The sequence below is a fragment of the Pygoscelis adeliae genome, unplaced genomic scaffold (genome assembly GCF_000699105.1).
Source record: "Pygoscelis adeliae isolate BGI_AS28 unplaced genomic scaffold, ASM69910v1 Scaffold223, whole genome shotgun sequence".
Lineage (NCBI taxonomy): Eukaryota > Metazoa > Chordata > Aves > Sphenisciformes > Spheniscidae > Pygoscelis > Pygoscelis adeliae.
The window spans coordinates 54,819-68,930 of NW_008824543.1; the positions used below are offsets into that span (position 1 = coordinate 54,819).

Sequence of the window (14,112 nt, forward strand, 5' to 3'; positions counted from 1 at the left end):
ACTCTCCGGGCCCGGCCGTCCAGTCAGTTTTTGACCCAGCGCAGAGTACACCTGTCTAAGCCGTGAGCCGCCAGCTTCTCTAGGAGGATGCTGTGGGAGACAGTGTCAGAGGTCTTACTGAAGTCCAACACAGAGTACATTGTAGGGCAATTTCTAAGGGGCTAATGGTGATCCCTGAGAGCTGTAGTGATCGGTTTGAGAATCACCTGCACTGTGGTGGGTATCAGAAGAATTTAAGATGATGCTGAATTCTTTGTCCCTGATGTCTTCAAATAAACACTAGTTCTTGTGGGAGCTGTTTTTCCCTAATGCCAAGATAGTTCTCTGAATGAAATGTGTGTGTGTGTGTACAAGGAACATCTCTTGTTTTACTGTGATAGTACTGAAGAACCAAAACTAGGGAAAATTTCTGAGTTAAATGCATCTTTTCTGTGACTGATCTTGCAGTGCTACTTCACTAGGAGTCTTCATGTTGCCCTTAAAGGTCAATTAATAACATTCAGATTTTAGGTATTTTCAGTAAAGCTTCATACATGTTTAGATGAAAATATATATAAGCTGGAAGGAAATAATTGCTGAGAAACTAAGGATCCAACATTTTATTCCTTTTTAATTAATTATGTTATTCTAAATATAAAATTAATTAAAAGCAGCAGGCTTCGGTCACTCCACCTCAGAAGATTTCTTGGTGTAGTTTTAATCATATTTATGTTACTCTGAACACTTACAGGCTTGGTCTACAAAGTGATGATTTTTTTCAGTGTTTGTACTTTACTTTGTTATAAATGTTGACTAAAATGTGCTAACAGGTAGAATAAGTATTATCAGATGAAGCTGTTCAGTTGTGTTTCAATGTCTCATACAACATCAAGAAGTCAGAGATCATTGTGAATCTGAGTTGTACATGCTTTTTGAACTTTGCTGTCATGGCCAAAATAGATGTAAAAGACATGCACAAGCATTGAAATGACAGCTTTTTACAATATTACTGTCTATAGTAGAACATTATAGTCTGCCCATCCCTTTTTTAATATTTTTATTATGTCCCTAAAATAGTGGAGGTAATCAGGTGTGTAAATAGGCAAACACATCACAGTAGTGGCGTGTAATGTTTAGGCTATTTAAACCACAACTATTCTCTGTGTATAGAATATCAATTATCATCAGCACATTTAGATTTTCTTTTCTTTTTCTCATGCAGAGAAAGAATGAGTGGATATAATTTAGAATTATTTTTATGTATATACTTGAATTATGACAGCTTGATAAGGCTCAGAATTTGGGAAATGCCATGCATTTAATTTCTATTTAGTTGTTTTGCTCTGTGATGCTAGGTAAGACTGAAATATTAGGTACCTGGCTTGCCTTTAGTTGATTTCAAAAGTACTTTGAGGTCCATAGGGAAAGTGCTGTATTAAATCTCTCTCATAATTTTATAAACAGCTGATTTGCATTAATAATGACATATATGATCAATCAGCAAAGCCACAGAGCAAAGCAGGATGTTTATTGCCAAACCAGATAATCAGATGGGATAAAACAGAGGAGTATGTTTGCCATAGAATTAATATAATTCCTAGAAACTCCATGATTTTTTTCAGTAGATTTTGGTAGTCAGGGCAAGCAAACAGCTAATAATATTTTTTTTAAGAGCTGTCAAACCTTCTTCCTCTAATGATTTGTTTGTCAGTGTAGCAGGTTTTTATGGATGAGAGATATATACTTGTGAATCCTTTGATATGCAGCTTCTCTGGCCTTTCCTACCTGTTGATGATGATTTAGCATAACACATTTGCAGTAATAAAGATGCTAATCTGTTGCTTTCTGCATTTTTACATGGTCTGTGATTAATTTAATAAATTCTGTAGCTCTTTGTTTAGATAATTTTATTTCCTCTATATGGTCTTACCATGCTTCTGCTTCTTGAATGCGTTTGCCTTGCACCAGTTACTAACACAGGTGGCGATTCAGCTCAAGAAATAGAGATTGATTAATCATGAAGAATAAGCTTCCTTGCTGTAGTTCTGAAGCTGGGGTCACGGACACATTGTAAGAATAATTGGTCATTCTTTATTTGTCCTGTTGAAAACTACTTAGACATTTTAATACATTTTCAAAAGCTACTAAGGTTTTAACTTCAGCTGGAGTCACATAAAGGAAGGAAGGAAGGTAACCAGAACTAACAGACAGGTACATGTCTCCAGGTGGAAGGTGAACTGTAGAAATGCCCAATAATTATTTTTTTTTTTAATACAGGCTTTTATTTATACCAGGATCTTAACATTGCAGCAAAAGGTACCTATGAATGATTAGCTCTAATTAGTGGTAGAATAAGGTCTGCAGTGAAGTACCACTTGATTATACTTTAGATATGTCAGGTCTATTTTATGACATTAATCCAAATTAAATTTATTTAATGGGCCATATGGTACTCTTTGTTTTCTCAAATTTGTAATATAAACCTGTAACATGATGCTGAAAACCAAAATGAACTCCAGAGAAATAAAATTATTCAGTTACGAATAGCATGCGCATCCTTGCACTGACATGAACCACTCCTTGATTACTGTCTAACCACATGGCTTGATTTCCTTCCAGTCTAAAGGGAGGGCTTGATTGACACAGTGGAGACCAGCCTGAGCAACTGAGTGATCTAAATAGTGCTATTATGAGTGTTTTACTGTAAGACGAACCAGCTGAAGAAATGTAGTTTGTCTGCTCTACAAGAGGGAGTTAGTTCTTACGGACTGTGTTGCTGATAATTTATTCTAGATGCATTTTTAAAGATTTTAATTTTTTTTTTTTTTTCCTACATAAAAGCTAATGTTTAAAGGATTGTTAAGTAGGATGTGACTGCAACTGGTGAAGTAATGCATAGCAATTAAACTTTTTTCCAAACTGGGAACTCAGAAATTGTTTTTGCATATATGAAAGGGAAGATTCTGTGGATTATCAGAATTAAAATTAATCAAATTTGTCATGTTATAAAGAGGGTTTTTTGGTAAATGACACCACTTCAGATTTAAACATACTAGAACAGCAGATGAGTTGGTGGGTAAAAAAATAATTAAAGGGAAAGCGGAAAGCCAAAGTGATACACAGTTGCTATTACATGATGATTGACAGATTATTTGGCATTGAAGAACTTTAAAATGCTTTTAAATCCTGTGTTTCTGGACACTGGCATTGGTGTGATCTGCACCCCCACCCCAGTCAATTCTGTGGTCCACATCCCCTAGTAGTATTTTTCTTAGGAGTGACCTTCATTTCCTAGCAGCAGTAATGTTTTTCACTCAGTCTTTCATCTCTGTTCTGCATTGGTGCCTACTTGGCTTGCAGTAAGGATCAGGCATTCTGCTGCCAAGCATGGAAGCTGTCCTGCTTGTCATAAATTGCAGTTACAATTTTGGGAGACGATCTTTTCCTGGTTTCCCTGACTGGTGCATATTGAAAGAAACTTGTGACAGTGCTTGTACATTTTGGTAGGATAGTGTTTCACATCATACAAGAACAATATTTCCAGCTGATAGATCTAAGTGGACTTTGAAGTTAATTTCTGTGTCAGAAACAGTAGTGTCTTCAATGCTGAAAGATTGAACAAAGATTTGGGATGGTTCTTCTAGGGTAAGGATGAGGAGGGAAGGAAATGAAAGCAGCAACTACTAACATAGCCGGTATTTGTGGGTCATGGTCCTATAAACAGGTATTTGTAGGTATGGCTTCAGTTATGTGTCTAGCTGCTAGGTTTAATGCTATAAATGCAGTTGATATTAGACTTAATTGATGTTAGTTTTACCTGCAAAACAATAATAATAAATACAAGGCTGAGCTGCCTGGACATTGACAAGCAAATCTGTATAAATAAAGGAACTCCGTTCAGTCATATAAACAAAAAAGTTTAATCCCATTTGAGGTTTGATATACTTCCTTCCTACAGATGCTAATCCAGTAAGATACAACTTTCCCCTTGTCTTGCTTTAAGTCTGTGTGAATGCCTCGCAACATCTCAAATGGCATTAGACACCTGTATTTAGGCAAGCAGACAGCCTAAAATGTCCCACCACCTAATTGCTCCCATCCCATCTCCCATCATTCCCTTGCCTGCCATCATTCTTCTGCATGCTAAGACTATCTCATTTTTGTATCTTACTCTAGGAAATTGTTCCTCAATTTCTTTTCTTATAACTGTAAGACAGGGGTGGAGGAAGAGGCTTGCTTTGCTGATTCCTTCAACTTCTTATTTGCTTTGATTTGTTATTGTATGTGAAACATGTGGCATGCTGTATGGTGGGCTGTTCTTGCATTGACTAAGTTAAAAGCTTGCCTCTTAGTTTAACAACACTTCATTGATTGGAAAGTTTTAGTCATTGTAGGCCATTATTATTCTTTATTTTAAAGTCCATTGATTTTGGGAAACATTTTGTTTGTTTAATGAATGCAAAACACACTACATGAAGTTTGCAGTCATTGCCAAAGACTTGAAGAATGCTGATGTTGTAGAGTCTGCATAACGATAAAAGTAAATTGGAAGAGAACAGTATCTTGCACATAAAGCATGCTCCCATATTAGTGCAGTGTTAAATATTTATTGTTGAACTAGTGATTATCAGGGGCTTGTGTGTCAGAACAGTGAAAGCTGAACAAAGCAATTAAACTCTTAAGATGCTAGCATGATTGAATTGAACATTGCTGTCATAAAAATATAAATCCTATACCATGAAGGATGGTGATGTAAAAAACAAAAAGTACTGTATCTCATTGTACTCTTAACTGAATCTGTAAGCATTCCATAGGTAAACTTTCATACATAACAATTATTTCATTGTTGCTATAGTGAGGAAAAAGTAACAGGTTCTTTTTGAATAGTTAAAATGGAATGTAGTAAAGTGTTTTCTGAGGGGCAGAATGCTGTCTAAAAGTCAGGCTTGGGTTTCTGAAAAAGGCAGGCGTCTCTTCTTTTGGTTCCTGGTGTGCTAGCAGAAATGGGGGTTGGTGTATATTCAGAATTAACTGACTCTACCATCATTTTCACCTCTTAGAAACAATACAGAAAGGGGAGCAATATCAAAATACTCTGCTAATTAGCTGTGTCTCTGCAGTATCTATAACCTTGATTGCTTTTCTGTGAAACCTTATCTGCTTAGTAGATGACAATAATGATCCAGCTTTCTAATGTTCCTGATACTTAGCCAACAACTTGGGGTATAGGTGAGATGACACTAATGGAAAATGCCTTAGAACTTCATTTGTACGGGTACACCAGTTGATTTCTCACATATTAGATTAAAAATTTCTGGCATTTTTTGCTGCGTGAAACGTTATTCATTGCATGAAACCTTGTTTTCCTCTTCTATTACCCTCTATTACCCCCTCTCCAATTGGGAATTCCAGGTATAAATTCCAAGTCCACACTTGTACCTCCAGTCAGCAGCTTACAGTATTCCTTTTCTGAAAATCCTGTAACAAATTCTAGATAGGAATACATAGGAGATGATGAAAGGTTAATGTTCGCTAAATAGAGTGAAAGGTATAAAGATGTAGATTTAAAAGGAAAAAAATGTACATTCAGTTCCCTGCAACATTTCCTTCCCTCTCAGAGGTATATATTAAGATTTTGATGGTCCTTACCACGTTTCAAGATATCCCTTCTATTGATTACTTCTTGAAAATTAATTCCGGATAGGCACCATAGTTACATAAATTCTTAACCTGAGTTAGATGCAAGTAGCATTAGCCTTGAAGAGCTTTGCTGCCATTGTGTTTACTGAGAGCTAGGATTAGGTCTTTTTAGAAAGACAAGATCCTTCCATGTAGTATGTGGCTTGCTTATGGATCAGTGACTCTTCAGCTGTTTGTCTCTTCTGATACTGAATTGTTTTGCCCAACAGTTTTATTGGGATTAATTTGGTCATTTAACTTCGTGATTTCCTTTGGTAGGTAACTCTGGTATTTTTGCTTATTTCAGAGATTTTCCTATTGAACCCAAAAGCTGTATTTCACATCATTCAGTAAACTTTTAAGCATTAAAGGAAGAACCGACTACTCATCATTTATGAAACTTAACCAAATGTGTTGGACAGTATGAGGAAGTTAGGAGATAGTCTAATCTACACTGTAGTGTAATATGCTGTGTGATACTTAAACATCTTATAATTCCTGAAAGGAGCAATCACTTAAGAATGGATTTTGTGTGCATATATATATATGCATAAAATTATAAACATGCCTTTATGTGTGGATGTGTGCTATACAATGGTTTTGACTGGGAAAGATTGTAGAAGATAAAATGTGATTATTTAAAAACACCTTTTGAAATGAGTATATCGTTCGGGCGTCTGCTGTTTCTGTTGTAGCTTTGGATTTTAAAAAGCAAGGTTACTGACATTATTGAGACTGTTTAGATAGCAGGTGAATTTGTATGTCTTTGAACAGCCACACTATGATGTTGTTAAATGTCTTCTCAATGTGATTGAAACCTTCTCAAGAATGGTGTGAAGGGGGAGTGAAACACAGGAACAAAAGTTGTGATTAAAGAGAAGTCTTGAGGTTTAAAAACGTAAAAAAATCTCTTAATCTAAACCTAAAAAATCCCCCAAAAGTGCTGATTTAAACTTTTGTCTGCAATGTTTTAACAACTATGACTTACAAATGACACCTAAGATTAATGCTACGTTAATGTTTAATTTTTATTATTCTTCTTCCTTACTGTGCTATGGAGAGCCAGGATTTTGGCTGTTGTAAGTCATGTTGCTCCATGGATATCTTTAAAGGCGATAGTATTTACTAGAGGTGGACTGCACATACAGAAAGGATCTTTTGTTTCTTTTTTGACTATAACTCTCAGTCTTTTTGGCTGGACCTTGCACAGCTCTGAATGTATGTAAGAATGGTGGGAGCAGAAACGTTTAACAAAAAAAGAGTGATGCAACCACCTTTCAAAAATACTTATGAAATGGAAGCTATTTCTTGAAGGTATTTTAAAATAGTTTTCTGTGAGAATCTGCAGCCCTTGTTTATACTGAGTAATATGCAATTGCATTCTCTATGGCACTGAAGTGAAACTATGAAGCAATAATTATGCTAATTTAAATATGGAAAAATACCAAGATTTGTCTCTTTCTAACTCTTAAAACGTTTTCCTGCTAACCCCAGGAACTTTAGTACACAGAATCTGGTGTATTTTAGTATTAAAGGAGAACTAATCTTACACTGTTCTTGTAGTAAGCTAGTAATTTAGTAGGTAGTTCTGAGGAAGTTCTGTTATACTATAATAACTGTTAGCTAAATGTAAATAATCTCTAGTACTTTAACTTCTTAACAATCTTAAATAGAAACCTAAGCAGCTTATTTGCTATAACAGATGTTGAAAGCCTTTGTGCCTACTGTTTATTAAGTGTTTAATTACCTGATGTATTTGAAAGCTACACTAATATGTGGCACTCAGTCTTGGGCTTGTTTTCCAGTTTTCATCTTGTTTATTACATTTCTGTTGCTAAGATTTCACCATTAAATACTTATGTGAAAGAAATACAAACATGTCACTGAGTAGAATTGTTTTAAGCAATTTACCCAGAAAATGTGTATTTATGTATCTTTAGCCTTTTAATTCTTTTTTTATTCTTAACCCCTACTCTGCAAGTGCACCAAATTATTTACATTGCCAGCATTTCATAGACCATAGATACCTTGAATATGATTATCTGATTCAGCTTTTTCTGTTAGAGAGCTTGCTATTAACTGAATAAAGAATTGATTCCTTAGTAGCCATTAAAGATCTCAGAACGTGCTTCCAAAAGGCGCCATGATGACCTCTAATCTCCCGCCCAGTATGGGGCATTTCATGTGCCTGCCAAAGTCTTGTTCTCTTGCCACTCCTACCATTTCAATTAGATATGACTTTCATTGTCCTTTGAAAGACTCAACCATGTTGCAGCACACTCTTCATTCTCTGCTATGTCCGATCCCAAAGACTGCAGTATATATCAATAAGGGGGTGAAAGGTTTGTAGAATCACTCACTACTAAGTATGAATCAGCTAATACCTGTTTGCACCAGTGTAAGTTCCAGCCTGTTTTTAAAATGCTTCGACCCAAAGAATGCTGTGTGAATGAGATACTGATAGGAGTTTTTAAGAGTCTGGTAGCAAGTAAGTAAGTAAGTAGAATTTTGATTTGTGTTTGTTTTTCAGAGCCAGAGCTTCAACTGTGTGGAAAAGACTAAATGTCCAGCATCTAATGTGAGTTCTGTGCAGATACAGGGAGATTCAGATTATTTCATCAACCATCTTGGAGTACCTGCCACGCAGTTTTCTTATGAGGACATCAAAACATCAGAGGTAGTACAAATAAAAATGGACAAACTGAAAATAGCAGAAAGATAGAATTAGATTTTCTCAGGTTATATTCTTACATGACAAGCGTGTTGTAGTGGAAAGTTATCTCCTATAAGTGCGGTTTTTTAGGTCTTCAGAGGATTACCACAGAGCTTCAAAGTGACTGATTTTATAGGGGTATGGCATTCAAACAAACAGATAAATGTTTAGAACAAATCAAAAGCAAAAAAAAATTGGAGGACATTATGTTTAAAATGTTAATATTGCTGTTAGTATTATAGGTTACATGCTATCTAACCCAACTTTTCAGACTGCTTTCATCATAGAGGAGACAAGTTTTGATATGTATTTTTTTCCTGCACAGTAGGATGAGACAGCCTTCAAAATGAATTTTATATCCATTTTCATACTGTGGGCAAAATATGACTTTAGTATATATGTCGGTTGTAAAGATCTGTATGCTTGATTAGAGTCTTCAAAACACCATGTTCTTTTTCAGCCCATTGTCCTCTGCAAGGTAAGTGGAAGGAAGAGGTATGTTACGCTGTTTGGAGACCAGGTTGGAATTGGACACAGATAAACTGTTAGGAATGTTTGTCCTTCGTCAGCCTTCACTACTGTAGGTTATATTTGCACCTGGACAGCTCAAACCTACCCTCAGTTGGTCAGCTGAGGATCAGGAAGCCTGGCATCAGTTATTTCAAGATACAGTGGTCATGAGAAAAGGTGTGTGTTTTCTTGTAAAGGTAACAATGCATTGAATTCATATTCCCCTCATTTCTCTTCTTGCACTGTGCTTGTCTACATATGTGCACATCTTTCTAAGTTCAAGAACAAAGGTGAAGCTGAGTTGAACTGGAATACTTTCTGGCACTGCATGCTTATATCTTTCTATTTCACAAAATGCAAAGCAAAACAGAAATATGCCAAGTATTGGAACATTGTTGTGATATTGTTGTGTAAATTGAAATAGATTAAGTCAAGAATTTATATAAATAAGAAGACTTCTGTTTCTAAACATCACTGCACCCATTAGGCAAAGTATTCTATTTCAGATTAAACATAAGGCAAAGGCTGCAAGGAAAATGTGAAGGCAGAAGATCTGTGAGTGCAATGTTTATGACAGGCTTGTGGTCCAGTGCAAACTTCTGTTGTCACTTAGCAGCTATTCCACATAGTTTTCATTCCTGATCTGTGTATACAGGATCTATAGAGCATGAGGAAGAATCTGCAAACTTCAGTGTATCAAAATAATAAGTATTTCCCAGCAACGTTTACAATATGAACACTGAAGGTTCCCTTGGCTATTGTCTATTTCAATCCTACCAAAGTTATTCTTCGTGTTCAGTTAACTTTGCAGATGTGCATTTTTGTCCCTCAGAATGACTGGGCAATGTAATTAAAATCATAAAAGAAAATATTTTCATATTTGCTTAAATATGACACAGTAACTTTGATTCTCTGTTGAAAACTCAGCTTTTGTCCTTCTTGCAAAATTATTTCCTAGAAATAAACTTGTGATAAGTGTAATCTGCAGTCTTGAAGTTGATGTACTGCACCTCTCAGACCATAGGAGATCTTGACCCCGTGACATCTATTTCATGCGAGAAATAAATCTGCTTAGCAAAATGTGTAAATTTCTGTTGGGAAGAAGATGGATTTTTTCCAAAAAGTGAAGTTACACAGAATTATTAAATTTGAATTCTTTGCTATATTTTTGTTATTTATTGTACTGATTATTAACAGCCCTTCAAAACATAGGCTCATTGTCTCTCCTAGTTTGCTATATTCTACCAGACAAGCAATCTGTCTGTTGTTTACTGTTTACTGCAGTTGTTTATTGAGGATTCTGTTTATTGTATCAAACAGGGATAGTACTATTATAAGGCAGACAGAAATTATTCTGGGTTTACAGCCATATTAATAAACATTGTAGGAATTTCTCTTGTGCAGGTAAGTGGCTGAAAATAATCTGTTGAGTTGCAGGGAGGGATTTCTGCTTGTTTGTTTCCAAGCCATTCAGCTTTTTAAACTATGCCTCAGCTTTGTCAGCTTCATTGCAAAACAAGATTTGGATTTCAGAAAACAGATTTCAGAAATAAGATGTTTTGACGTGCTTTTGTAGACTACCATTTTACCAGGTTGCTTTCCTCGGCTGTCTCTTTCACTGCTGTGACCTACTTGGGAAATTCTCTTCTTCTGGAATATACATTAGCTGTTTATTTTATCCACCTGTCAGACAGCGTGCAGTGTCACATAAAACTGATGCTATTCCACACTCAAAAAAACCTGTTTTAGAGTAAAAAAGCTCAAGACCTGTGCCTTGTAGTCTGCCTACAGAGCAACAGTTACAGGTCAGCTTTAGAAATGCATTTCTTACACAGTAAGTATAACGCCAATCCTCAGACAGAAGGTTGTAAAAGCTTTTCATTGGCAGGAACCTGAGGAGTAAATAAGAGGAAATAAAAGTTGTAAGAGGAAACATTCAGACCAGAAGGGTAAGTAAAACTGTCTTGCTTGAAATTACCTAATACAGCGAACCACAGCCTCAGGGAGGTTAAATCTGCATGGCAAATGCCTGTGGTCAGATCTGTGAGCTAGTAAAGTGCATTCTAAGTATTCAACCACTAGTATAAAAATGCACTGAGTGAAATGCAGCTCGTTTATTTACTAGCAGAAAATATGCAGCATTTTAGTTTGCAAGTAAGAAGTAAACTTGGAAGAATTTCCCAAGTGGAAAAAAACATAATATTAACCCAATTTCCAAGGATTCTCTTGCAGTTGCTGAAGAAAGCCTTCCTCTCCTCCTAACCTCTGGTGCACTGGCTTTACCTCCACGTGAGGGTCACATTCTGATTTGTAATGTATTAGGAGAAAAGTTGATCAGCTTTTCCTAATACTGCAGGTTCTCTGAGGAGGAGTCATGCTATTCAACTTAATGAGTAATTTACATCCAAGTGACCATGTAGAGCCTCCAGAGAGAGAAGTAATGTTGATTTCAAATCTGATTTTCCCTACTACTGAAAGCCCATGATTATAAGTCTATTAGTCCTCACCTCAGTGGAGAATAGCATTAGAAACATCTTTGCTTAGCTTTACATCAACAAGAAAGAGCAGCATAAAGTAAGAGGTCTTAGATCACAGACTTGTCTTTGTTACTCTCTGTACTGCAATAAGAGCTAGATATCAATGGAATTACTCGATCGTATGATCATTGGTACATCAGGAATAACAAATTGGAGCAAGTGAGTAAATTCTGATTTTTTTTTTCATATGTGAAAATGTTTTTTCACATATGAATTTTTTTCACATATGAATTTTTTTCACAAAAATACTAGACCATTTCTGTGCCCTTGAAAATATTAGTCATGTTTGTATGACAATGTATTTTCAAACCAATAAATGGTATAACAGGTGTAATACATAAATATCCTCTGTAATGATAGAAACTACATGCATATAAAGGACAAAGCTATGATTTTGGATACATCACTGTTCATCATGATTCTGCTTATTGTCTTAGACGTAAATTCTTCAGCTGTGATGTTTTTATTTTGTAAGCAACATGACTGAAGCTCAGCTCTTGGTTACTTGACTGTAAATTAGGAATAACTGAAAACACTGGATATGGTGGTGTATGATCTGAAGAGCATGCATTCAGTTTCTATTTGAATTCTTTGTTCTTTCTGAATGGATATACATTGACTGTGTGCCTGTGTAATAGAAAATACTGCTTTATCACTTAATAGCTTACCTTGTTTCTCTTACCTTATGCATCTTTTTTTATCCTTCTCTGTTGCTTTTTGGCATCTCTTTAAATTTGCATGTTAATGGAATTCTAGTATTAAATGGTTTATTTCTGTTGTGTGGCTCATAACTCTGTTCTTCCGTATGAGGTAACATTTACTGTAGACTCAGCTCTGCCCTTGTGAATGACCTCTACAAAATACAAAAAAAGTGTTAAAAATTATTGAAACTTAACCTTTACAGCAATAAAAGGCTCATTATTCAAATCTGTGGCTGTGTTAACAGAAAGTGGTTTTAGTCACAGTGAACGCTTACTTGTTAACTAATACGAAATATCCTATAACTGGAGACATGAATGGAAAAGATGCATGAATCCAGAATACTCTGGGTTATCCTGTTTAACACAATTTGGGAAGCTGTTTTGTGATGATAGAATGATTTATTTCAGAAAGTGGATACAATTGATGTGGTTTTGAGGCAATGGGTGGAAAGGCTGTATAGAGGCAGAGAACTTGTTGCTCAGATTCCTAGGTTCATTTCTTTATAATCAAAGTCACTTGAAACTAAAATCCTTCAAAATTTTGTTTGACATGTCCTAGTGGACCATGCTGAGGTGTTTCAGCCATTAAATATGCTGAGTTTCCACAATTATAAGTAATGTCAATTGAATTTGTGAGTGTTTGATACCTCTGAAACTTGACTGGAAATTATTTCATGTTCAGAGAAGCAAAAACAAACTTAATTTTTTACTTATTAAAAAAACCCCAAACCTTAGTTTCTCTCTTGCTTTACAACGGAGTTTAGCAGTGGTACTATGAGGCACATTTAATCCAAATCTGTAAAGCACCTTTCATAATCAAAGTGGTGTTTCTGAGAAACAGTTTGTACTTCTGGTCGAACCACCGCACTCGAAAAGTTTAGGTTCTTTTCGCAGTTTAGTCTTTCCTTACTATTTTTTTCCACATTTGTGTAATGGAACAATGCTACCTCTTGATGAAAGGCTTGAAGCATAAATATGAGAAGGATTCTAAAAGAGCAAGGTATTCAAGTCGTAATCATTTTATCAAAATGTGTGAAAGTTTCACCTTGGTACAGCTGTGGAATTTTATCTATTACTTTTCAAAAAGTTCTTTGGAATATAAAAATCATCACAGGGAGCTAATACTGGAGTTGTAGCTTTATTCAGCAGTATAGATTACCTCTACTACAGAGGCAGAGTAAAATAAATCTCTTGGGGATCTGAGGGGTATTTTTGCCCCGTTACTTTTTAGATGCAATAGAAGCATCACCTGCTATGGAAAAGATGTAATTTTAAATGTAAGCTGTTTACAGAGCTGTTGGTTATAGAGATAGTGATTTCAGGCAGTACATACTGAGAAGGGCTAAATGTGCTGGGATATATTTTGATAAGGGCTGCTTCCGCATGCTTATGGTACCAGTTTAAGGCTGGTGTACTCAAATAGGGTATTATTTGTGGAGGAGGAGAGGCAGATTCCACAGGCTCACTGAAATTCTGAGGCAAAATTAAGGGCTGTTCTCTAATCCTGCTTCTTTAGTGGCCCCATCAAACATGGAAAGGAGAAGACAGATTCTGCTATGCTAAGAATGTGTGTCAGTACTTGAGTTATATGGAGAGAGAAGACATGTGAGTCTTCCACAGTGTTGTAACTGCTGAGTGACCTCACTCTTTCAAAGAACTTTCTGCTGATGTACTTAAAACAGATCAATGTTAATTTTATGTCTTAAAATGTATCACATGTATGTCTTAAAATATAACACAGCTTTTGCAGTAGGGTATCAAGGGTGTCTGCAGCCTTCTCCAGAACGTTGTTTGGCATAAATCCTTCCTTTCATTTTTACACTGCATTTATTATATACAAATATAATACTAGGACCAACAGCATGGTCTGGAAAATTTTGTGTTGTTTCCTGTCTCTAGCCATAGTTTTACCTGTCAGAGAGACTCAGTACTTCAGAAGTTTATCCATACCTCCTCTTTTAACCTTCTTCTGTTTCTCATATTTCTCTCCCTT

At 35.8% G+C, this 14,112-nt stretch overlaps 1 protein-coding gene across 1 annotated transcript in view; it reads left to right on the plus strand.

Annotated features, from left to right (window-relative positions):
- The window catches only part of LOC103914987 (inactive N-acetylated-alpha-linked acidic dipeptidase-like protein 2), a 149,483-nt gene that overhangs the window by 47,680 nt on the left and 87,691 nt on the right, over nucleotides 1–14,112 (plus strand). Inside the window, exon 7 of the mRNA XM_009321731.1 lies at nucleotides 8,189–8,335. Coding sequence (XP_009320006.1) covers nucleotides 8,189–8,335 — 147 coding nt within the window. The remainder of the gene's footprint in view (nucleotides 1–8,188; nucleotides 8,336–14,112) is intronic.